This window comes from Coloeus monedula, assembly GCF_965178545.1.
Source record: "Coloeus monedula genome assembly, chromosome: 11".
In the NCBI taxonomy this organism is placed as follows: domain Eukaryota; kingdom Metazoa; phylum Chordata; class Aves; order Passeriformes; family Corvidae; genus Coloeus; species Coloeus monedula.
The window spans coordinates 814,672-840,543 of NC_138791.1; the positions used below are offsets into that span (position 1 = coordinate 814,672).

Consider the following 25,872-nt stretch of genomic DNA (forward strand, 5'->3'; position numbering starts at 1 on the left):
CGGCGTAAAAATATTCACACAGACACACCCAAACACACAGACATGCAAACACACACATATACACACACCCCCGCTCCCGCCTTCCCCCAACCCGATCCCACCCTCCCCTGCATCCCACTCCCGCTTCCCTGATCCTGCCGTCCCCCGATCCCGCATGCGCGCTCTCCCGCATCCCGCCTTTCGCGATCCCGCTTTTCCTGACCCCGCCTTTCCCGGTCCCGCTCTCTCCCGACCCTGCCTTTCCCGGTCCCGCTTTCCCCTGCTCCCGCTCTCTCCCGGTCCCTCTTTTCCCGGCCTCGCTTTTCCCGGCCCCGCTCTCTCCCTGATCCCGCTTTTCCCAGCCCCGCTCTCTCCCGGTCCCGCTTTTCCCGGTCCCGCTCTCTCCCGGTCCCGCTTTTCCCAGCCCCGCTCTCTCCCGGTCCCTCTTTTCCCGGTCCCGCTCTCTCCCGGTCCCGCTTTTCCCAGCCCCGCTCTCTCCCGGTCCCGCTTTTCCCAGCCCCGCTCTCTCCCGGTCCCGCCTCCCGGTCCCCTGGCCCTGTCCCCGCGCATGCGCTGCGGGGCGGTGCCGGCGGAGCGGCGCGAGCGGCCCTGCAGCTGAGGTGGGTCCGCGCCCCCGCCGCGCCCGCGCCCCGCGCCCCTCGCAGCGCTCACAGCCCCTCAGAGCCCCTCACAGCCTCTCAGAGCCCCTCACAGCGCTCACAGCCCCTCGCAGCCCCTCAGAGCCCCTCACAGCGCTCACAGCCCCTCACAGCGCTCACAGCCCCTCACAGCGCTCACAGCCCCTCGCCTCTCGCAGCGCTCACAGCCCCTCACAGCCCCTCGCAGCCCCTCACAGCCCCTCGCAGCCCCTCGCAGCGCTCGCAGCCCCTCAGAGCCCTTCGCAGCGCTCGCAGCCCCTCAGAGCCCCTCGCATCCCCTCGCAGCGCTCGCAGCGCTCACAGCCCCTCAGAGCGCCCGGAGCCCCTCAGAGCGCCCGGCCCCGGCCGAACCCCCGGCACCCGCGCCCTCCTCCGGGCTGTCGGGCTGCCCCGCGCTCGCTGCCTCGGCCCGGCCCCTCCGCTAAGGATTTACCCTCGCAGAGACTCCGCTGCGGCCCGCACGGCTCTCGGGGCTCCTCCTGCTGCCCCGGGCCGTGCCCGGCACCGCCCGTGGCCCCCGGGGGCTGCGCGGTGACACCAGCCCTTCTGCCACCCGCTGCTAAGTAGTCACAGAACCGAATCACAGCAGCCCAGGCTGGGTGGGGCTAAAGGGACCTTTAAAGTGCGTCCCGTTCCACGCGCTGCCCTGGGCAGGGACACTTTCCACCAGACCGGGTTGCTCCAAGCCCCGTTCAGCCTGGCCTTGAATAACTTCCAGAGATGGGGCTGTCACCTCTTGAATCACAACCTCAAAATGCTTTTAATTTAATAAATGATCTGCGTCATTTTACCTTCGCAAAGGCCCACAGCTGTCAGGGAGAGAGAGGACCGTGAATGACAGCAGGGGAGCGCAATGGAAACTGATTTTCCCTGTCTCAGCGATGTCTTCATGTTTTGTAGCAGTTGTACCCCACCTCTAATCATCACTTAATCATTCTGAAAAACGCAGCTCAGTCAGTCCTGTTTGAGGGACCGCAATGCATAGCTCAATCCACACACTCAATAGTAACTTTTAGATGTAGCTATTACTGCTTTTGGTAATAGACTGTCTCTGTACTCTTCAGTAGGATAACAAAAAGATTAAAGGTTACGTGATATATTAATAATCTAGACTTCAGTGTTTTCTCTTTACACAGATCTCTTGATTTTGCTTTTCTCAGAGATGTGTTTTTGGGAGTCCTTCACCCCACTTAGCAACACTGAGCTCCACATCTGTGGAGGAATTAATCCCAAAATAATGTGTACAAAATAAATGTGTTTGCACTTTTGTATTGCTTGAAAGCATTTTCAGGTTGTGATTCCGGTGGTGGCTGCCCCATCCCTGGAAGTGCCCAAGGCCAGGTTGGAGGGGGTTGGAGCAACCTGGGGTAGTGGAAGGTGTCCCTGGCCATGGCAGGGGGTGGGACTAGATGAGCTCTAAGTTCCCTCCAACCCAAACCATTCTGGGATTCTGTGATTTTTCCATCTCTTGTTTCCATCAGTAGTTTATGTGAAACACAGAGAGTACCTGCATATATAAGGCAAGATGAAGTAAGAGAGGGAGACAGTCTGCAGGGCCAGCTGCTCTGAGAGTGTCACCTCAGAGATAAAATTAGCAATGTAATCCTCTCTCATGATGTACTTGCTTGGCTGGATGCATAAACTGACCTGAAAAGTGTTTCTTCGACATGTTTGAGTAAATATTTCACTTTGTTGTAAATCCAGTGATACCATTATGACTATTTTATCTTGTGTAATAGCAGGAAAATTGTAAGTGAGAGGAGTTATCTAGAAACTGGGAAATCTGACCTGGAGGAAGGTAGTTGTCTCATAAATCAGAGCTTTCCTTTTTATAGCTAGATCTAATTTAAGTGGTTCTACCCTAGGTGTGTAGTCACCTTTTGCACTCTAAGTCCATTGAATGACCTGTGAATAACACCTGATACAATTCTTCAGGTTTAGAACTGTCTTTTGAATTGGAATTTTCATATTACCCTGCTGCTTACCTAACATTTCACTACATTTTGTACTTTACTGGCAATTTTAGGTAACAGTGGAACCAACAGGAAAAGAGAGACTGTCAGAAGTAGAGATGGTGAAAGAGAACAGGGATCACAGGTGGGCTGCTGCTGTGGGATCTCATTAAGCAGCTAAATGTGTACATTTCTCTCACAACTGTAATACTGCTGGTATCATCAAGGTCTACCAGAGGCTTTGACTCTACTTTTGTGATTGATTTGTGGTGGTACAGCATTATGCTTAATGGACAGAAAAGAATCTATATGTATATGTGTGTATATATATATATATATAAATATCTAAAAGCAGAACTTATAGAAAGTCTTTAATAACATTTATACAGTTGTAGAGTTACACAAAGCTGAAGCCTTCCCTGCAGTGTTTCAATACAAGCTGAAAATAAAGCACTATTAATTGATTTTTATGATCCAAACTATGAGAAGAGCAAAAAGCAAAAGGAGCAGCTGGAAATGACCAAAGCCAGCTAGGAATCCAAACCAGTTTGTATTAAATGAAAATGAATCTTAGGTTTTAGTCAGCTTTAAGTTTTAGGATAGTGTGATGTTTTGATTCTGTCTATGTACCCTGAAAACAGTGCAGTGCAAGCAGTGGTCAGAATTCTAATGAGGCAATTCAGACACTTTTCTGCCTGCCTAATCTGACAAACTTGTACCTAAGGTCACGGGACAGGTGGATTTGCTACATCTGCTGTGAAGTAGCCATGAAGCAGCTCCTGCAGTGCAAGAACAATAAGCTGCCAGAAGCCTAGTGATCCTGTTCTACTTACCTGGAAAGCTTGTTAGTTTCTTTAAATGGCAATAATAGTTCAGCAGAATTTTCCAGAGGACCTGAGATTCTTCATTTTGTTGAAACAGGAGAATGCCAAGCCTAGAGACGTGAAGATTGCTAGTTTAGTCATTAGCATCCCACCTACTCTGTATTCTTTCCTTGGAAATGGCAAATTATTTCAGCCTGTTGGTTAATTCTCCCAAAAAGTCACCCTCAGTTATCACAAAGCCTTGTCTTGACTAAAATACAGTGACATGGCCTGTTAGAACAAACACATCTGGCAGGGATGCCTGGAATTAGCTAAACTCTGCAAAGCACTAGAAGAAATCAGTTCCTCAGCTGAATAAAGTGTCATTAATAGTGAGGAGTACAAATGTGGGAACAGATACAAGGGGCAGCCAGCAGAGCTCTGACACCTACAAGTGGATTCAGCAGAGCATTGTAATACCTTACCTGTCCCTCCAGGAATTAGCACCCCTCTGGAATCAGATAGGTGAACAGCATTATATTATCCACATGGAAATAAAACTTAGGTATGTCACTGACAGCTTCTCAAGTGTGAACGTTCAGAACTTCCCCCAAAGAGTATGGTTATATTAAGAATTTAATTAATATTTATTAGTTTTCTGAAGCTGCACTTTGTTCTTTAGTCAACTAAAATCATGCCAGCTTCCTCCAGTTCCTCCTACAAAATGTTTTGCCAGATGCTCCATTTGTTAACACATTTTTGTGTGCTGACACTTGGAAAATACATGTGTCCCTTTACTCATAATTTGCAGATTCAGATTCCTAGAGCCACTTCTGTAGTGACTGAACAATATGAAACCAAGGAGTGCTGCTGTGGGGCTGTTCTTGTGTGAATTGACCCAGGCAGGTAACCAAGGGCAACCATCAGACCACAGCTGAAATGCAAAGAGTGGATTTATTTCATTGTATAATATATATTTCATTATAGCTGACCTCTGATTCTTTCTACCCTGCATTTCCAGTACAGATTCCCGCTGAAGGTCTGTAATTCCCAGGAAGTCAGCACTGTTCTGCTGGGCCTCTGTCGGGGTCTGCTCTCACCAGCACCCGAGTGAGTGAGCCAGTGTGCCTGCCTCCCTGGCCCTGAGCAGGGCTGCTGGAGCAGTGGCACTGGACACCAGCTCTTGGCACCCAGGGAACCCACACGGATCAATTTTTGGAGGTTTTAAACCCCCCAGTTGCAGCTGCAGACTGGGGAAGCTGTGGGTGCTTGGCCCCTTTGGAGTTGACACTTCTACCAACACACCAAAGAAAGGTGTGCAAAGGAGGATTTGAGGCTCCTCAATCTTTTCAGACTTTTTAGTAGCCAAGGTATCTTAGTGGCTTTTCCCAAATTGTGTACAAATCTTTTGAAGTCACAATTTCATCCCCCTCCCCCCCCCCCCCCCCCCAAACTTAGAATCACAGAACAGTTTGGGTTGGAAGGGACCTTAAAGTTCATCCCATTCCACCCCCTGCCATGGAGAGGGCTCTCCATTCCACTCGCCCAGGTTGCTCCAAGCCCCGTCCAACCTGGCCCGGGACACTGCCATGGATGGGGCAGCCACAGCTGCTCTGGGCAAACTCCATACCTGTATGTAAAAGTGATGTTTGTTTACTGAAATCGCTGGATACACTTCAGTTCGTGCATGTGATTTTCTTGTATACTAAGAAGCTGTATGTGTAATTTTAAGGATACTTTGTTTCTAAATAATCGGGAGGTATTTTTAATCAATCCCTAGCTTCATTAATGGTAGGGACTTTTTAACAAAACATGCAGGGAAGTGATGGGAATAAATGAAAGCTCTTTTTTTTGTCAGTGCTTGAACTTGATTTGGAGATAAGATCTATTTTAAAAATAGAATAAGATATTCTATCCTATTTTATTTACATTTTTTACTTATCTAGTATTTACTTAAATCAACAAAATCTTTGGTTTTTTCGTTGATTACAGTTGATTATATTTTACTTATATATATACTTATATTTACCTACTATAATATCTTATATTTACCTACCTATAATATATTTACCTACTTTTTTTTTAGGTTTTGAGATATTACTTTAAATGCAGTTAATTTATACTTGCTGAAAATACTTCAGTGACATTCTGTGCTTTTACCGGCTGAGAAAAAATATTTTGTGCAGATAACAATGATATGTCCAGATAACAATGGAACATTTCTATCTAATTCTCTTTTCATGGCATTTCAAAATCAATGTATCAGTTTAACTGTTATTAATCTCACTTCACAAAATTATCTATAGCTCTGTGTTTATTTGTGTGATGCACGTAGACACACACAAATAAATATATATTTACTCGTTAATAACAGGAAATGAGGTGAACAGGATGAGCAGAGCTGGAAGATTCAGTTATTAAAACATGAGGCTGGTGTGGCCTGTTTGCCTCAATCCCTTCAAAGGCCGGGCAGACGCAGAAAGCAGTTTAGGGATGATTATCTGCACAGTCCCCGAGGCACTCCCCGCACAGCTTTAGGTTAAGAAAAGATCGTTGCTGGCTCCTCCCAGATTACCATCCCCGATCGGATTAGCCACAGGAAACACCATGGGAATTCATTCAGCTTCTCCTCTGTAAAACGTGACTCCCCTACAACGTGTTTCTTGTGGCTGATACTGCAACAATGAAGGGATCAGCTCTCACTCATTCTTTTTGCAGGGTAACAGGTAAGGTGTTGCACTAAAATTATTAAAACTATTAAAACTCATGGAAATTTACTATGATGTTGACTGTATTAGATTTAAAAAGAATTCCTCTAACTTGCAGAGATAATTTTTAAACTTGCACTTCTGAGTGCTGTCAGAATGCTGACAGTTACTGACAATATTTCATTCTTCTGCCTGTAGTCAGTGTTACGAGTCTGAGAGTCTCTTGGTAAGCATGATATTCATGATCAAGGGTCTCGGAGTCACCATTTTTGTTTGTAGAACAGTTAATATATTCACTTTATGCCATCTCCTTGATAAGTCTCTCTAGTAATTACTGCCTGCCAGCCTGTTCAAGGTAGTTTAAAATAACTTCTGTTAACTCCTGGGTTAGCACTACCACACAAAGAGGTGATTTAAATAACGACTCAAGTCAATTGAGAGACATGTCCCTCAGTTTAGCTTGCAGTTTCTTGCTATTTATGTCAAAAAATCTGAATAGCAAACACTGAATCACCAAGCCAACACCTACATAACTTTTTAATGAATTATATTCTCTTGTCTCTTTTGTACATGAAAGCAGTTAGAGTCCTCTGTAAATATCAAACTTGATGATTAAATGACATTCACCTTTTGCTAAGACATGTGGGGAATATTTTTTTCCCAAAGAGGGTAAAACACATGTAGAAATAACAAATCGTTCTGGTTATGGTTCCAGTGAAATCCCTGGAGTTTTACAGCAGCTGTAAAACATACAGTATCATTCTGCTGTGTAAATACTGTAAATGTGTAAATATGAAAATTTGTTAAAATTTTTACCTAGTTTTCTCTCTGTCCTTCATCCGTGTGTTCATTTGCTTTTCCAATATTTTGGCGTTTGCTTACAGGTAGTAAACATTTCATATTTCAAATAATTGAGCTTTTTAACACAGCTCAGGAATTGAGGTGTGTGCCTACTGAAATGTGTGCTCCATGCTAAAACTGCCTTCCAGACTATGGTTAAAGTGTAGCTTAAGCATTCATGAAATATCTGTTACCAGTGAGCTTTTTCACTGATACAGGCATTAGAACAACAACCTTTGCATCTTGTTTCATTAATCATAATAATGAAGTTTAGCAAAAACCCCCAGTTATCATAAGTTTTTACAAACCTTTAGAAATGCTTTGTTATTCCTGGCAATGTTAAAATTAGATAGTCTGGGGTAATTTAAAACACAGTTTCATTTACCAGTGCTTCCTGTACCTGTGACTATGTCTCAGCCAATTTAGAAGATTTTTTGCTAGAAACTCTCATGATCTGCCAATCTTAAAGCATCAGATTCAAAGCCTGAATTGAGAGACAAAGTTATAATTTAGTAGCTCTTAACCACTTCATTAAATATAACCAGTCCTCTCTACACTATCCTATTTTTACTTAGTCTTAATCATCTAAGTTATCTTTAGTTATCTGCCTAAAACATCTCCATTAGTGCAGTTTACTGGATTTTGCATTCTGGCAGTGAAACTTTATCCCGTGTGATCTTATATTTAGACATTCTGTTGATTTCTGTGGGACTGCTCACAAAAGCAAAGCTTTGTAGAATTAGGCCACAGGAAATTTGAGAGGTGTTACCCAGTGCTTAGGTACCAAGCTACCCTGGCCCCTACCTGCAGTGAATTGACTACGTTCCTTTAAAATTTTGGCTGCTTGGTAGTTAGTTACATGTGACTGCAACAGGGAGAGAACAAATTCACTTTAGAAGACAAGAAAACAGTAAAAATAACCTCAAAATTTCATGTGACAGGCCTAAGCATCAGCATTTGCCTCTATTGTATGAATATATTTGAGGTTTAAAATAATTTTTCCCATCTACTGATATTTTAAAATGGAGAACTAAAATTTTTTCATGTTAATACATACATACACGTAATCTTTTTAAGTGTATGGTCTGCTGGGGCATTCTTCTTTAGCAAAGCCACACGAATTAAAGATTTGGGCCCTCGCTGTCAGTGGAGAGGTGCACAGGGGCGCAGCCTTACAATGGGATTACTGTCCGTGCTGGCAGCTACACTGCCCTAACTGGAATCCTTCCAGCTGGGAATGCAAGCCCTTCTCTCTGTCTGAAAACGTGTTCTGAACTAAAAGGTAGTAATTGCATTCATTAAATAACCATCCTAATTGCTGAGATAGAGCAAGACCAGCATCTTCTTGTCTCCTCGCTTTTTGGCTGTATAGTTGTTTTCTGGCTGCTGCAATATTGGACATTGCTCCTTTCATTTCAGTCTGGAGCAAAAATTCAGCCCAGTCACTGGAAGCCACTGGTTTCCAGATCTCAAAACACCAGAAAGGAATCTTTTTTGTGACAAGGCAGAGTTGTTAATTTGCAGGCTCCTGAGAGCCAGTGAGGAATACTGCCTGTGGAAGGCAGCCTTTGGAAGGAGCAAGGAACCTGCTCCTTGGGATCCCTGATGTCCCTGCTGTCCCGCTGCCTGCGTGGCACTCTACTGCTCCACCTGCGACCTTACAAAGAGAAGTGCCTTTATTCCAGAGGGAATGGCCGTGGGCAAGAGGATTCACTGCTTAGGAGAAGGTGGCTGCCCGGAGCGAGCTCACCCCCAGCGGCACGAGGTGCCCACACTGCTTCCTCTGCAGGAAAGCCACCCCTGCATGTGTGAAGCAGCGAGTGGGACTCGGCAGCTGTCGTGTTACCAAATGCAATACGTGAATCGAGTGCAACAGGAAACAAAAATCCCTTCTGGTGGAAATTGTTCAGCTCAAAAGCGGGGGGAAAGAAAAGGCGACTCAAAACTGCCTACAGACATCAAACCACGGATCAAACCCACGCCTGGAGGCACCTCCTGAAATACCCCGAGCGCTTGGCATCAGGATTCCAGGAGGTTCCTTGGGCAGTGTGGTCCTGCTCTTCCCTCCTGCCGGCCGACAGCACAGCCACATTTCCCGGTGTTTGGTGTCAGGAGCCGGGCTGTTCCCGCTCGCTGGATGGCAGCGCTGCCTGTGCTGGAACAGCGATGGAACCTCACCGCAGGGAGACACCGCTCCTCTCCTCTCGCTCGGGGAGCCGGGATTAAAGGGCGGCCTCTCTGCTGTCATGGCAATAGGAATGCACGGCAGAGATAAAGCAGCAGAGCTGATTAAGGCGATATGGTGATTGCCACAAGGTACGTGACTCGGATCCCCCAGGCAGCTCACGGCACCGTGACCTGGAATAACGCTCCGGGCTGTGCCTTCCGCAGCCACCGAGCGTTCACGGGATGAGCAAAATGCTGAAGAATGTCTTTAAAATGTGAATATCTGGTAATATCTGGTACAGAGATGATGCAGGAGAGAGCTGTTGCTTTTACCTAAGCACTATTTTTACTTCTACACCCTTTTTATCGGTGCAGAAACGTAATGCCCCTCTCTAGGAACATCAGCACTGAGCTGTGCCAAATTACCGCATTACATCTGTTTGAGGGAGTGCAATTTAACAGCTGTCAGTCAAGTTTAGCAAACTGAAAGGCACAGACAAAATATTCAAGTCAGTTGGGCAGCGCAGGAATTATGGATTTGGTGTATAAATGAAATAAAATTGGTTAGACAAGAAAGAAACACATAGCTCACCTCTGCCACTTAGAAGAATCTTGCTAGTATTTTGTAATACTCTAGGTATATTGTCTTCTGCACTAACCTCCATCTCATCCCTTTCCAGTTAAGGGTTCTTATCAGCCTGATTCCTGAGTAAAAAAAAGGAAAATAATTTTAGATGATAGAAATATCCCTGATATTTTTTCTCTTTTTTTTTTTTTTAATCTCTTGAGTCCAAGGATATAGGAAAACTAAATAGTCATAGTGGTGGTGATTCTGCTGTCCATGTGATGAGATATCTTTTTCAAATGTTATCTGGACAAGCTATTAAGAATTTTGGAGAAATTTCTGAGAAATAGAAACCAACAATTTTTGTTAATCCAGCACTATTAACTCTAAAAAAGAAATTCTGGGGATAAAATCAAGTTATTTATTTAGGTACAAAGTTTCCTCTGATAATGGAAGCCATCACTTACTGATTTCAAAGCCCATTGAAGAAAAAATAGAGGTTTTGAAGCTTCTCCAAATAGAATGCAATTATATGAAGGTACTTTATTAAAAGATTGACTTTTCAGAATACAGAGTCAGATGGTCAAGTAGCTGAGTAGAAAACGCTCCAGATACTCTTTTAATCTTTATTTAGAGTATTCTTAATTCATATTCTTCTTAATGTACTTACATTAGAAATACATTTCTGAGCATCTCTGAAGTTTCAGAAGGCTCTTTGTCTTTCACTGACAAATGTAATTCTCATCCCTTTGAGAGGACTGGTGCAGCACTATGAAAGGGTTCTTAATGGGGATCTGTGATCTGTTCCCACCATTAGGCATCTTGAAAAGAACAGAGCTGTACTGGGTGACTTTGTGGAATAAAGTCCATTAGCATTGTTGGAAGAATAATTTATTCAAATATGTGGTAGATAATGTAATATCTGAATGAATAAAGTTTGTTTAAATACTTACTACAAAAATAATTATGCAGAATTAGAGATACAAGCTGGACAATGAACAGCAAACAGTTAGCACCACACAGGCCTGTTGTATCACCTAATCCCTACAAGACTCTTCTATTTTTTAATGTATTTTTTTAGCAATCTGTCTTTTAAAACCCTATTTATGCTGCTGAATCCTAATACTGGTTTTGCAGATTTGGGAACCCAAGGTTTGTCTATTTAGCAAAGTTTCTATAGTTAACGATACAGCAGAGATGTACTTAGTTTGGTATAAAACCCCTTTTTTTTGTTATGCTTGCAGCTATTTTCCTATAGAGATAAGCGAAACAGAATGGTGACCTTATACTGAGTAAGAATTTCCACTCAAGAGCCATGTAAAGAGTTTGTTTAACCATCACAGTGACTGATTATTGTGTCCATATTTACAGCTTCCCTTTATCTTTCTGTCAGATAGAAGGTCTTCAGAGCAGGACCTACCTTGTATTAGCAATAACATTAGAGAAATCTGTCTTCTGCTTAGAGACACTCCTGGGTTCAGTTTCCTTGTTAGAGAAGTATCATCACAGATGTGATTTCAAACCCCAGGAGTGGAGGGAAGAGAGCAGACAGGGCACATGGATTGTAGACAATCTGTCTTATCAAGTACCAGCCCATGCCTGACTGCCCAAATCTTGAATGACTCCATCACCAGGTGCCAGATACTTGGCTTTATTTTGCATTTTTTTAGCTTCTGTTGTAGATTCAGTGAATATTTTATTGTTTCAACAGGTACTGCAATGGCTGCAGGAGTTTTGCTGCAAAATGAACTACCATACTCCTCGCTGATAGAGAGCAGTGTGTATCTGGCAAATATGAATTCAGGTAAGAATTTGTCTCTGATGTGCCATTCACAATAAATGCTTAGACCAATTCTGGAAAAAAATCCACAGAAAATTTAAAAAACCCTCAGAAATATTATCCATGTTTATAAACTTAAAATGTCTACAACAAAACCAAACTGCATTATTTCATCAACATGTTGTGGTGATAATAGGTTGATCTTTTCTGTAATTTTCATTTTGTCAGATCTCGTGATGGAAGAAACGATGCCATTTTTGTGTTGAGAAACTACCTAGCTCTCTGAAAATACAAACCTGCCTTCAACAAAACTCCCCTTTCTAATTATTTAAACTTTTACAGGATGCAATTCTTTCTTACCGTTTTGGGTGAGTGCTTGTTTGCAAACCTGCTGGGTTCAGTAGGAAAATAATGATGTGCAGCATTTTATTTTCCTCATTTCTGGCTCCATTATCATTTGATATATACTGAAAAGAAGTTTCTGGGAAGAGAAAGAGAAAAATAATTAAAGAAATAAGAAATAATAAGAAAGGAATATAGTTAATTAGAAAATATTTTTCACATTTCTTGGATACAGGTAGCACTTGAAATAGCCTTTTTCATCTTTTTTCTCTTCCACCCAATGCCCAAAATAAAAGCATATTTATGTTTCCTCACCTGTTGATATTACTTGTTTCATCAATGATTCACTGATGAATGAAGAGTCAAGGTTTTGAACATTTTCCTTTCCTCACACGATACCGCTGCTGATGTTTCAGGCCTGGTACCCAGTGCAAATGTTGCCACGTCTCTGTAAGAGCTGGGGAGCAGCAGTCAAAGTTCAGGCCCTCAAGTGCTGTCACTGTCTAGAAGCAGCAGATTTTTGCCTGGTGAATTTGTCCCAGAAGGGAGCTTCCTCTTATGCAAATTCCTCTGTACAAGTTTTGTAATACAAGAAGAAAATCAGACTGACAATACTTTGTATTTTAGGAAAATGAAATGGGATTAATTTGTTTATTGACAAAGTTAAAGTGGATTTTCTTGATCTCCCCAGCCTTCCTCTTTCCATACAGTCTAATGTAGAGATACTGGGATGACAGAGGCTTTTTACATCAATATAATCCATTCTTCACACAGTTGCTTTTCTGAGTGCTGCAATCTTCCTGGCCACCTCATTCTCCTGCTTAGCACACTGGAAGCAAAGTGGGAGGCAATTTGCCACCTCATACCTACCTTCAGAAGCCTGAAGCACTCAGCTGACACACCTTCTCCTCCACATGAGCTGCCTTCTCTCAGGCTGCAGGGTTAACAGCTTTGCTTCATAAAAAAGCTGTGCCCTGAAAAAGAAATCAGCCTTTTGTTTGGAATAACAAATTGTGTTTTGTTAGAAGATGTGAATGGTCCAGGCAAACAGTCTGCAATTCATCATGTACTGAAGCATTTCAGCAGGAACACACTAATCCCAATCATTACGCAGCTAATGATGCATTTTGGAGCAGCGAAGTGGAGGAGGAGAGGTGGTTGTGGAATGAAGAACCAAGAGGTGGGGGAGTATAATGTACTTCCTTACAGATCTCTCAGGAGGCAGAGCCTCCAGCTACATTTTGATTGTTCTGTTGAATCGAGTATTTTGTGTCTTAGTGAGTTCTGAATGCCTGTTATTGAGCAGGAACTAAATACTCCCATTGTTTATGAAAAATATTTTGGTTGTTCCCAGCGCGTTTTGAAAATTACCTACTTGAAATGCAACTATTTTCATCAAGCGGCGGAACAGTTTGTCCCAAGCAGACGCAATCCCTGTGGAAGGGAGCAGCCCGGGGCTGGCTGAGAGCAGCGCCTGCATCCTCCGTTACCATGGCGACAGCTCAGCCCGGGGGACCAGCTGCCGGAGCGCGCTCGGGGATGCTCCGCTCCCCGCAACTTCAGCGCTGAGCAACTTCCCCTCCGCTCAGAGCGCCCCGGGCAGCGGCGCCGGGCGGAGCTGGGTCCGGGCAGCCATGCAGCCTTCCCCCCGCAGGCGCTCGGCCGTCAGCATCTTTAGCCATTTCTTCCAGGGGCGGAGGCATTCCTCCTCCGATCCCCTTCTCCGCCTGAGCCAGCGGCGCCGCAGCTCCGTGGTGGAGCTGCTCTCCTCGTCCACGCACCGGGTCATGGTGGCTCTGTCGTCGCTCAGCCCCGAGGAGCTGGATGCAACTTTTCCTGAAAAAAAAAGTAAAGTACTTTCATTGAGACTGTTGGCAGTTCTGGGTATTTTCTCGGTATTACTATACTTTTGTTCTGTTAGCTGTATTTTTTATGTGTGGATAAAATAGTGGGGTTTAATTTTCTTCCTGTATTTTGTATTCTACATTTTGTTCATTGTTTTCTTATTCAAGTGTCAATACATGCTTTTTACTCTAACAGCTCAGTTACAAACAACAGGTAGAACAGAGCACACATTCATGCATACACCAAGGATATGGTTAACTGTTTTGGATTTCAGGTTGAAGAGGACTGTGACTTTTTTTCAGCTGCATGGGATGTCACTCACGTCTAACTTCATCATAAAAAATAACTGGCAGTAGTGCAAACAATTTTTCCCCCTCGGAATCCTTACTTGAACAATGAGCCTGAAATGCATATTCCATGTATTTGCGGTGTTCGCAGTTCCCCATGAGGCTGAACCGGCACTGTTCAGGTGGAGGTGCTGTGAGGAGCTCCCTCGCTAACGTGGCTCTTGTGTCGCAGGGAGCTCCAGGCGCCCGACGGCCAAGTACACGAAGGTGGGGGAGCGGCTGCGCCACGTCATCCCCGGGCACATGCAGTGCTCCATGGCCTGCGGCGGCCGCGCCTGCAAGTACGAGAACCCGGCGCGCTGGGCCGAGCACGAGCAGGCTGTCAAGGGGCTCTACTCCTCCTGGTGAGCAGCTCAACACAGCAAAATAGCTGGGCTTTTTTTTTTTTTTTTTTTTTTAATCAGCTGCTAAGTGTAAAGCGTAATGAGAATTTGATTTGGAATTAGAATTTGATGTAGTGGCTGTTGTACATAGCCCAGGAAAGACAATGAAAGGTTTCTGTTGACTTACAGTGAGTTTGGTTCACATCCAAAAGAATAAATACTTATCTGTCATGAATTATAAAAAAGCTGTTCTGGGCTACTAAGGATTAGGATGCAAATTAATTAAACGTGTTAATAATAGAATTGAAAAGTAAAAGCATTTGCTGCAGATGAAATAATGTGGGCATGTGTTCAGAAGGATGTTCATGTGCAGCAAGAGTCACATGAAATGTATTCTTACGTTCTTACTGTTTTTCCTAACAGCAAATGCTTGAACAGCATTTACAAACCTTGGAGGGACAAACAGGGGTCTGGGTCCAGATTTCTATTCAAAGGAATTTTTACTTATGTCCTGGCATTTAAGCAGTTCTAGTAATTGTCTTTTGATAATATTCTACCTGTATCAGTTTTATAAGATTCATCATGAACACTGTGGCATAGTAGAATTTTTAAAAAGTAATTTCTAATTAGTCAGCAAGGTTATTTCTCTCTTTCTTGAATATAATGGTATGCTTATTTTGGAAGACTCATACCCAGGAAATGATTCATGATAACATTATTATCTACTTTTCTAATTTCTCAGGATAACAGATAACATTCTGGCTATGGCTCGACCCTCGACAGAATTAATTGAAAAGTACAACATTATTGAGCAGTTTGAAAGGTAACAAATTTAGTCATTATTTATTGTAAGTATTACTGGTGTAATTCCTGATCCGTTTTCTCTTTCAACATAGATTTGGATTGTTGATAAAGATCCTTTCATTTTAACGCTCTACAGGTAAAGATTTATTCTCCACTAAGAATAAATGTATGTTTCAGAAAATAAGGGATAATGAGATTTTGGCTGCATGTAATGCTTTGACTCATCTATTCCTTCCTTAAGATGTGCCATAAAAACCGTAATTAACCTTCAGCGTCCTGGGGAGCACGCGAGCTGTGGGAACCCCCTGGAGCAGGAGAGCGGCTTCACCTACCTTCCTGAGGCTTTCATGGAGGCTGGCAGTAAGTTCCCTCCTGCTGCTGTTCCTCATTAATTATTGAGTTTGGCATTTAAGGATATTTTTACTTGAATTCCTGTGAGTTAAACGCAGCTGTGTAAGAAATATTGCACAAAATGGGATGTAGATGTGAAACCTGGCAAATAAAATAAAGAGCAAGTAACATATTATTGAAGATTGTGTATTATGCAGAGAGAGATGGAGGGTTTGTGTTCAGGTGTTTAGAAAAAAGGGCAGGCAACAGTTACATTTTTCTTTTTCTTCTGCATTCACAAATATCTGAACCACGAAGGGTGTGTCAAATTCTGGTACACTCATGTTTTTGTATCTACCCTATAAAAGGTTATTTCATGTGAGGACACTGCTACTGACAGTGGTTTTGTATTTTCATATTATGGTGAGAAAAGAAAGTTCCTCTCCATAGGAAGCAGCTGTTGACTGAAGAAGTGCTTTTATTTCTGAAAAGAAAAAATTACCCTCTTCCTATATATAGCTTGGTAATTTTGCATGAGTCACTGTTTTGTTACACCTTTTACATTCTAGCTGAACTTGAGTTTGACAAATCTTTGCTAGCTTCATGTATCTATCAAATTTCAATAGCAAGCATACACTGAAATGGGAAAATAATCTCTTGCAACCAAGGTCTAGTCAGATTTTAAGATCCATTATGTAATTTTAGTACTATAACTTCTTATTAGTAATCTCTACTCGGCATATAGTGCTACACATTTCACATTCGGTGTGGCAGAAAATCACTGTCTCTCTTTTTATTTTAGTTTATTTTTATAATTTTGGATGGAAGGATTATGGAGTGGCATCTCTCACGACTATCCTTGACATGGTGAAAGTGATGGCTTTCGCCCTGCAGGAGGGGAGGGTGGCTGTTCACTGCCACGCAGGACTCGGGAGGACAGGTACGTGCCCCATGCAGGAGCAGCACAAGGGTTCCTCTAGAAATTCCAACCCTCTCTGCTTATAAACTGTTCATAACTGGGCTGCATTCTACATCGTTGCAAGATGTACCTCTATAAAATGGTTTAAAGTGCTGAACTACTTTGTCCAAATGTCCTCAATGGCTAGAGGAGATCAGTTTTAGTATATTAAAACCAAAGACCTGTAGGGTTAGAGAAGTTTTTAATCTGTATAATGGTTCCATTACATTCAAATGTGACAGTTGCTTTTGGTGGGGAAAGATTCTCCTGGTACACTTTCATTGTCTAGTATTTGTTACACATTCACAAACGTGCCACTCACTGTTGGATGAGGTAGATTTGGTGGAGCACCTAAGATTTAATTTGCTCCTTTCAAGTCCGTTTTGGTTGTGCCCTCCCCATAGAAGCCCCATTGCTCCTGTGTTTGCGAATGGTGGAGCTCCTGGAGAGGCTGTGGTGAGCTCCCACTGCAGTGCAGTGAGAAGGGCTTCACTGTCTGGTGGTTCTGCACATGCAATTATATTTAAGTAACAGCATCATGTAATAGAGGACACTGTGTCTTCACCTATATTAATTTCTATCCCATATTTCCACTGAGTATTTGTTTTAGTCTGACAGTTCCTCAACTAATCCTGTCTTTGTATTTTCCAGGTGTTCTAGTAGCTTGCTACTTAGTTTTTGCCACAAGAATGAGTGCTGACCAAGCAATTCTGTTTGTCAGAGCAAAAAGGCCCAACTCCATCCAGACGCGGGGGCAGTTACTGTGTGTCAGGGAGTTCTCTCAGTTCCTGGTCCCCCTGCGCAATGTCTTCGCATGCTGCGAGCCCAAGGCGCACGCGGTGACCCTGTCACAGTACCTGACCCGCCAGAGGCACCTGCTCCACGGCTACGAGAGCAGGCACCTCAAACACGTGCCAAAACTCATCCACCTGGTGTGCAAGCTGCTGCTGGACCTGGCTGAAAACAGACAGGTGATAGAGGCAGAGCTGCTGGACATCCCAGACCTCTCGGCTGAGATTGAGAAGACCGTGTCCCAGCTGGCGTCCACGGAGCTCGAGCGGGAGCTGGCCAGGCAGGACAGCGACACGTCGGACTCGTCCCACACCCACTCCTCCGCTCTCGAAAGCCAGGACTGTCCCTTCTCCCTGGGACATGAATGTGACTCTTTTTGTAGAAGAAGGAATGTCGAATGCCTTCAGCCTCTTACTCATCTGAGAAGGCGTCTGAGCTACAGTGAGTCAGATCTCAGGAGAACTGGGTTTCTCTTGGAACAGGATGACACTGTCTGGACAGTGCCTGCTCAGATCTTAGTGAACAACAAACAGAAGGAGAACAGTGGGGAGGAATGTTCTGCCACAGGTGAAGCAAAGCCACAGCTGGAGTTAAACAAAGAAGCATTAGTGCATAACACGTGCACGTTCTGGAGTCAAGGGAAATTCAGTTTGGATGGACGGAAGGATGGCTCCTCGCTTTATCACAGAAGGAATTCTACCAAAGAAATACAACGCAGCAGGACCTTTTCCTCAGGCCTCACATCCATCCACAATCCCAAGGAAACCGGGGTGTCGAGGCACAACTTTGCCAACGAGACTGGTCATAGGAAGGACCACAAGACCAATATATATGGCAGAAGAGTCTATCTCTCTGAGGACTCTGACTCCTCTTCTTCCTCTTCCAAAGTGAACTTTTCCATTGGATATGAAAGCCAAGGTAGCAGACATGTGTCAGAGACAATTCCACACATTGTTGTGCAGTCGGAGTTAAGTTTGGAAGCCCGAAGGGTTTTGGCAGCCAAAGCACTTGCAGATATAAATGAATTTCTGGGAGAGGATGAAGTGAAGCAGAAGGTAGAAATGTGGCAGGTAATTTTTAACACAATTCCATGCTATGGGCTCTGCATATTTCACCTCAGTGAGTTCCTGGAATGGCAAAAATGCCATGTGGAGCTTTGAAATGGCACATTGGGATAGCAGTTTATACGAGGTCCAGTAAATGATTGTACTTGTCAGTTATGGGTCAGTTCTTGCACAGGCTGGCAAAATGCACCTGCAAATTCTGGTCTCTAGCAGGAGGGTGGAGGTTCTGGTTATGTTAATTTTCCTGACTGGGGGAAATTGATGGCATTATCTCTGGTTGTAGCGTGGCTGCTGGTGGCACAGAAGTAGTACAGGTTTTAAGGGTTTGAGTTGGTTATCATCAGTGCTTTCTCAGAACTGATCAGAGGATTCATGAGTAAAAGAAAAAGAATTTAGTAGAAACTTAATTGCTTATCCTCAAACCCAAATCCTCTTAGCAACATTTGCTTTGAAGCTGGAGTGCAAAGCTGGTTTACATATTCTGGTGGAGTATTAGGAGGTTCTCAGCTGCACTGTTTATATCATCCTTCTGTTTTAAAGAATCACTTGTATTACTGCTGATTAATGTTGATACTCCAGAAAAAAATACAAATTTTTTTGATAACTCCTAAGTGTTTTTTGTTGGAACATAAGCAGCCAAGTACTGCTACAATCAAAGAGAATACTGGCAAAGGTAAATAGATGATGCATTTTCAGATTTGTTTTGGTTTTTTTTTTGTTTTAAGAAAGAACTGAATTCTCGAGATGGAGCTTGGGATAAAATCTGCACCGAGAGAGATCCTTTTATCCTCTGCAGCTTGATGTGGTCGTGGATAGAGCAGCTGAAAGAACCTATTATATCCAAAGATGATATTGACATGCTGGCAAAAAATTGCACAGAATCCCAGGATGCACTCTACTTGCTGAGAAAGGTACATATTGGATCTGACAATTCATTCTTTAACTTTAGGCAAGGGAATTGCACTTGAAAAAAGCCACTTCAATCTCTTGCAAAATCAGAATGAGAATTCATTCTGTATCAAATTGTATAAGTTGTCACTCAATGCTATGTTGTCACAATCAATACCACAGCAATGCATATGACAAGAAAAATACCAGACAGAGCCTTGGAACACCACTCAGCAGCAGCTCAACTGCAGCACGTTTCCCTGCACATCCTGCAGCTGGAGATCTGGAGGCAAAGATGAGAAACCTTTGTGACTCCATGGTGGCTTTTGTTATGTCCCACCTGGCAGCTGCACTTCATGGTTGTCCCATTTGCTGTGCAAACATCTTAACCTGGCAGCTGTGGGAGAGCTGGGGCAAGGAACAGGACAAATTTGCTAATTCAGAGAATCAGAAGCCAGGCCTAATTCTTCTACAGAAGTCAGAACTGTGGCCACCTGTATTCTGAAATCCCTATGCAAACCAGTTACTTTTGATCCAAATTGTTCAACTGTGCTTTCCCCAAAGGTTAGATACACAGTAGATGAAAAAAATAAATAAAATTCTTCATTCTTGGTCTCTTAATTATACAAATTTCCTAACTCTCTGGGAACTCCTTGTTTCCCAGGTATTTATGAAGAAAATAGAGGCCCCAGACACTCAAAAATACAACTTCTGATTAATAGGTGGTCAGAACTTCATGTGCAGTCTCCATCTTCATGACATGATGTTCAGAATTCCCAAGTTCATCTGAAAACATTATGTTTCTTCCTGAAGTGTTCTTCCACTTAATCAGATTTAACTTTCTATTCATATTACATAAAAACTGCTTGACACCTGTTATAAATGAATGGGAAAGGAACATTTTTTAAAAAATATCCTTATCCTATATTAATTCAGAATCCCACAATAGCTGTGTTGGCTGGACCTCTGGATATCTTCTAGTCCAAGTGTCTTGCTCAAAACAGAGTTACCTAGAGCAGGCTGCTTGTGTGACACATGCGCCAGCCCCTTAATTAAGCTGGAAAAGAGATGGGAAGGAGCAGCCACAAAGATCTGTTCCTCCCTTTATTCCTCCTTGCAAGCACTGCTCAGGTGTCTCTCTGCCAGCTTCCAGTGGTGACGGAGACTTGGAAGGACAGAAAGAGGTGCAAGATGGGGAAAAGAGCCCTGAACATGCACAGCATTTGGGGCTGAAAAGATGAAATCTCACCTTCCCTATGCCAGTTCACAGGAAGGGTACTGTTCATGGAGGGGATCTTGAAATTCCCAGAAATTCTGAGGAATTCCCACAGCAGTTTGTGGTACTCGGGAGAAGAGTTTTCCCATTGTGACTGAAATAATTATGCAGAGGCTCTTTAGGCTGGTGGGAATTCTCCACCAACTCCTGCACCTAAAGGTTTCAGTACAGGAAGGCACAACCTGATGTTCAAACAGCAGTTAACAAAACCTGACTGCTGAAATGCTTTTCATGGAAATATTTTTTCTAATGAGCTGCTGTTCCTTTTACCCACCAGGAACAGTGTCAGACTATCCTTTGTATTTTACACTGTGTAGTGAACCTGCAAGTGCTGCCAGCTGATGTGGAGGAGGCCTTACTTGCTCGTGCTATTAAAGCTTTCACCAAGGCAAGTGATCCTAAATAACTGTGATATTGTATTTACCTGGTTTAAATCATGAAAGGTGAATCCGTCAACAGAGGGAGGCCTCTGTGAGAAAGGCCACAGTAATTCCTTCACACTTCAGTGTGAAGCTTATTTATTTCAGAGTTTACATTTTACAGTAATCACATACATAGAGAGTTAGAAATATTCTCAATAAAATTAAATTCTGTTACTACAGCCTTAATCCTGGAGTCTCATTTTTCTGTTTCTGGATCACTGCCAGTTCATGGACATCTTCAAATTAGGGAAAGGGGTGACACTGACTAATCACTGGGAGTAGCTTACCAAAGGCTTTGGTAAATTCTGTACCACATGAAGTCTTTCCATCAAATTAAATCATTTTCTGAAATTATACTGCAAGTCAGTTACGTTCCAGGCCTGTACCACAGGATGTAAATAACTAATTTTTGCTTTGGGCTCATTTAATAACAGTGACAGGTGAAGCTATTGCTCAGCTCAGATTTCTTCCCAGATTCAGCCAATGAAATCTGAACTTGAACAGAATGTTCACCATGCTGCTTCCTCATCTTTTGTAAAGCTGCCTGTTAAAACAATCTCTAAATTTCTTCTTCTTCTGGTTTATTTTAATGTCTAGTCAGTATAAAACTGAAAACACCATTAAGCACTCCATCAAAACCACGTATTTTCTTTGATAAATCTCAGAGCTCTTTTTTTTTTTAATGTTGTGCATCTACTTTGAATTTTGCTGTATGACATCTATTTAACAGCTGAACTGAAACTTCTCTCTTTTATTAGACAAGCTTCGATTCTGAGAATGGACCATATGTTTACAATACCTTGAAAACTGTATTTAAACAAGCACTGGAAGAAAAAAGGAAAAGGAATAAAGAAGGAACAGAGAATCCTTCTTGATTTCTACACAGCTCTGGTGAAGCATTAGATGGGCCTACCAAATTATTTTGCATTTTCCAGCTACTGTATTTTGTGCTACCTGGCATGATATACCTAACTTTAGGTAATAGAAGTTATTAACAAATGATTTTATTTTTTTAGAGGGAGTTTTAGTGGCAATTGTTCAATCTACATAGTTTTAAAGAACAGCTCCATGTGACTATTCTCTGTAGCACTTGGTTTCAGGTACTGTGCTTTTATATTGTGAAGGGTTCTTCTGTTCTCAGATGTGTTTATTGATTTAGAAACCTCTGCTACTGGCAAGAAACCTTTTCAAGTGACACGACTGCCATAAGTTCAGTGCCATTATCCACAAAGGTTTAATGGATTGAGTTAATATTTATGTATTACATATGTTTACATTAATGGTATTTGATTTCACTTTGCAGAAAATAAATATTGACTGAACCTGTGAAGCTGCTTTTCCTTCCAGAAATTTTGAAATAAGACAAAAGTAATAATGGACAGATCTTGAGATCTGTTACTGACAGCAGACTATGTTTTCCTTTAGATCTCTTAAATAATTGTAACCAATGTATTTCTAGAAGGTGTTGCAGTAGAGAAATGCACTGTGTTGAGCAGTAGTCATCAAGCCCTAATTTAGACTTTTTTTGGCTAAGAAAAACTGTTTTTAACAGAAAATTGATTGAGGCATTTTAAGTGCTTTGAATAAGAGTAAACTTTTACCTTATTAGCTAAACTTTTATTGATCTTAAGTGAAAAAACACTTCATTATGAAATCTTCATCAAGATATGATTCTGTCCATACTTACATTCAGCATATACTTGCATAAAGAAGTGTGATATAATAATACTAAAAAAAATTAATCAAAATTTACTATCTGCAACACACTTTGTAGAGGCATTGTTATCTAATAGAAACAACTGGGACATCATCATAACACAGTTTTGGATTACAGCCTTAGGAGCTGGACTGGAATGCCAGTTTGCAGAACAAACAGTTCTTCCAGTTTGATAGATTTAAGTAGTTAAACAAGAATCTATCCTTTTCAGAAATATCTTTCTTCCTTTCTGTAAATGACTAACATTTAGAGGTAAATATAGACCAGTTTGAAATACAGATAATTTATACATGCCTCAACCGTTGGATGATTTTATACCAAATCCAAATTAAAAAAGCTACTTTGGCAGAATCATCCTAAAATAGGCACACTTGAAAGGAAAATATCACATGTGAATCACAAACACAAATGCAGCTTTGCAAAGAGCAAGGCAACATGACAGGCATTAGCAGTCAGGCTTGGCAACACTAAAATGCACTTGCAAGTGTCTCCGTTTCCCAAGAAATTATTTGAGTTGATTACAGTTCCAAAAGAGCCAGCACCAACTCCTGGTGCTGGTTACTTCAGCTGTGTGTTTTAGCTGTTTATTTCTACAGCCTAAGACACTTGGGGTGTAGAACCAGGGCAGTATTGTTGAAAGCAGTGTATGAACAAGGGCTTTCACGTATCGTTAGCTCCAGCTACAATAACCTTTCTGAAGTTAATGTCAGGTGTTGGCATTTGAAAAATCACCTACACAGGATAGTGTAGAACTGGGAGCTTTTTTATTTAATAAATTTTTTGGTGACTGACAAATGTGTTTAGAATTATGGCCAAACTGGCCACCACATCTGCTTGAACCCATCATGGATAAAACCAAAAACTTCCCATCTGAGCTAATAATCAAACCTACAAGCTTCAGCAGCCGCCTGTTAATTAATTTGTGACCCAAGTGATGCAAACTGGGTGACCAAATTCAGTAGCTGCAGGGAGCCTACAAGAAAGATGAGGAGAGACTCTTCACAAGGGATGGAGGGACAGGATACAGGGAATGGCCTCCCAGTGCCAGAGGGCAGGGCTGGATGGGAGATTGGACAGGAATTGTTCCCTGGGAGGGTGGGCAGGCCCTGGCACAGGGTGCCCAGAGCAGCTGGGGCTGCCCCTGGATCCCTGGCAGTGTCCAAGGCCAGGCTGGACATTGGGGCTTGGAGCAGCCTGGGACAGTGGAGGTGTCCTTGCCCTTGGCAGGGGTGGCACTGGATGGGCTTTGAGTTCCCTTCCAGAATTGAATGAGGATTCTATAAAATCCTTGAAGAGCAAATAGTCCTTATGGGGTCCTCGTGCACCAAACCTGACTCAGCTCTGTGTGACAGCCTTGCAGCTGGGGGTGCTGTGTGGGCAGATTTCCCTTTACACTCCTCAGGAACACTGCCCTGCCTTGCTCACTCTCAAATCCTGACCAAACGTTGCTGCAGCAGGATGGGACAGCAAGAGCCAGCTGGCCTCTGCTGATCTGTTCTTCAGAGAATCCCCCTCCCACTGGAGAGTCACCTCCATATCAGCAGCAGCCTCCCCTGCAAGAACTACTGCAGTAGAGCACTGAACACTCATTCTCTCTATTGAGACTTCCCATGCAGTCACGTCAGAGGTGCAGAATCCTTGGATCCCCTCCGTGCCATACAGGACAAACCCCTCCACTGCTGTGGTGCTGTCCAGCTCTGCAACCATTAGGGCTCTTCTTTCTTGCCTCAAGTCCACAGCCAGCTCACTTCTAACGTGTGGTAAGATGTGGTAATCACCAAAATATCACTGTAAGGACTTTGAGTAGAAAAATGGTCAAGTTACACCCTGTGTAGCCAAATGCCCCCTTCTTTAGTGGCTGCTCTGGTGCTCTGCCACCTCACACATCGGAGTGTGGTTCATACACTGCAGCCCAGAGTTAGGTTTTTGCAACATTTAAATGAGTGTAGTCGCCAGGATTGTTAGGGATAAATTCCTACAGAACTAAAAGAAATGTGCACCATCCCAGACTGGAGTTGAATAGGCCCAGAAATTTTGGAAAGAGGAGGACAAGGGTAGCAGAGCGAATAGAACAATGTAAAAATCAGCTGAAAATAAAAGGAGGAAATGATACAGGAGTTATTTGTGCAGTTTTGGGGTGTGTTTATCTTGGGTGCAAAAGGAAATCAAAAGCTCTCAAATGCCCAAGAGTTTGGAAATGTGGAATATCCTCCATAGCAGAGTGTCAGACCTCTGGATCCTTAAAACAATTCATACTGTTCATGGTGGAAGAGTAACAGCTTGAGCTGGTGCCTCTGAGGGACCCTGAACAATGAACCCCTGGGCTTTTATACCCTCACAGCTGAAGGGTGATAATGTGGGGTCTTACAGCTGCGTCTGAGTGCCTGGTCACTGGCTGGCACCACAGGTCCCCAGGCCCTCTGCTGAGCCATCCCTGTCCTGCAGTCAAATTTAGTCTGTCAAATGGGGCTTTTCTCTCCGATCCACCACCAGGCCCACAGCAGCACATTGTCCTGAGGATGTAAAAATGCTTCTTCGTCCTGGAACACTCCTGTTGTGTGACACCCCTGAAAGCAGACTGGGAGTCTGTGCAGATGTTGACTCGTTTCCCTCTTCCCAGACGTGCTGCACACATCAGAACTCCTGGGTGTTTGTGCTCGCTGGGACACGGCGCTGCCCGGCCCAGCACCATGGGCCTGATGCGAGTTACAAAGTGTCTTGAAGGAATCACCGCGCATTAAAATACACGATTTAGCCTGGGATTTTAAGGTGTTGCTCAGTTAATCTTTTAAAAGGGCTAAACAGCTCTCCTAGGAATTGTTTCTCTCTCTGGCAAGTTCAGTGACGCCCCCAAGTCCTCCTCAGCGTTCACAAGGCAGGGGTTGGAGCCGGGTGTTCACTCGCACCCCGCTCCGTGGGGACGGCGCGGCGCAGACCGAACCCGTCCCGGCGGGGACTGCCACAGACCCGGCAGAGCCCGGCGGGCAGCGCCAGGACCCGGCCGGGGGCTGCTCCCGGCTCCTCCTGCAGCGGTTCGGTGCCCCCCGGGCGCTGGGCGGTGCCCGGTCCCGCCACGCTGGCTCCGGGACTGTGCTCCGGACCCGGCTGCCGGCGCTGAGGGAGGCAGAGCGGGGCCCGTGGGGGCCGCGCGGGGTCGGGGTGCTGCCTGCCCGGCGCCCAGCACCGGCCGTGCCGTGCCCGTGCAGCGGGAGCCCGGCCGGCACCGCGGTCTCGGCCCCTCACACCAAGGATCCCTGCACAGCCGCTGCCCCTGGGTGCCCCTGGGTGCCCCTGGGCCGCCGCAGCCCCGAG

The 25,872-nt window shown here is 43.8% G+C and overlaps 1 protein-coding gene across 3 annotated transcripts; it reads left to right on the top strand.

The window, feature by feature from the left end:
* Window positions 1-568: 568 nt before the first annotated feature.
* PTPDC1 (protein tyrosine phosphatase domain containing 1) lies at window positions 569-20,897 on the top strand. 3 transcript variants are annotated; one of them, XM_082288654.1, is made up of 10 exons: window positions 569-599; window positions 2,665-2,735; window positions 11,384-11,476; window positions 14,159-14,330; window positions 15,052-15,132; window positions 15,355-15,473; window positions 16,246-16,383; window positions 17,053-18,263; window positions 18,983-19,168; window positions 20,699-20,897. In XM_082288654.1, the coding sequence occupies exons 3-10, from the start codon at window positions 11,392-11,394 to the stop codon at window positions 20,825-20,827; spliced, it is 2,121 nt and encodes a 706-aa protein (XP_082144780.1). In that variant the 5' UTR covers window positions 569-599; window positions 2,665-2,735; window positions 11,384-11,391; the 3' UTR covers window positions 20,828-20,897. The 3 variants fall into 3 exon arrangements, with proteins under 3 accessions (XP_082144780.1, XP_082144781.1, XP_082144782.1); XM_082288655.1 differs by lacking the exon at window positions 2,665-2,735 and having other exon boundaries at window positions 574-599; XM_082288656.1 differs by lacking the exon at window positions 569-599 and having other exon boundaries at window positions 2,575-2,735.
* The last annotated feature ends 4,975 nt before the right edge of the window (window positions 20,898-25,872 follow it).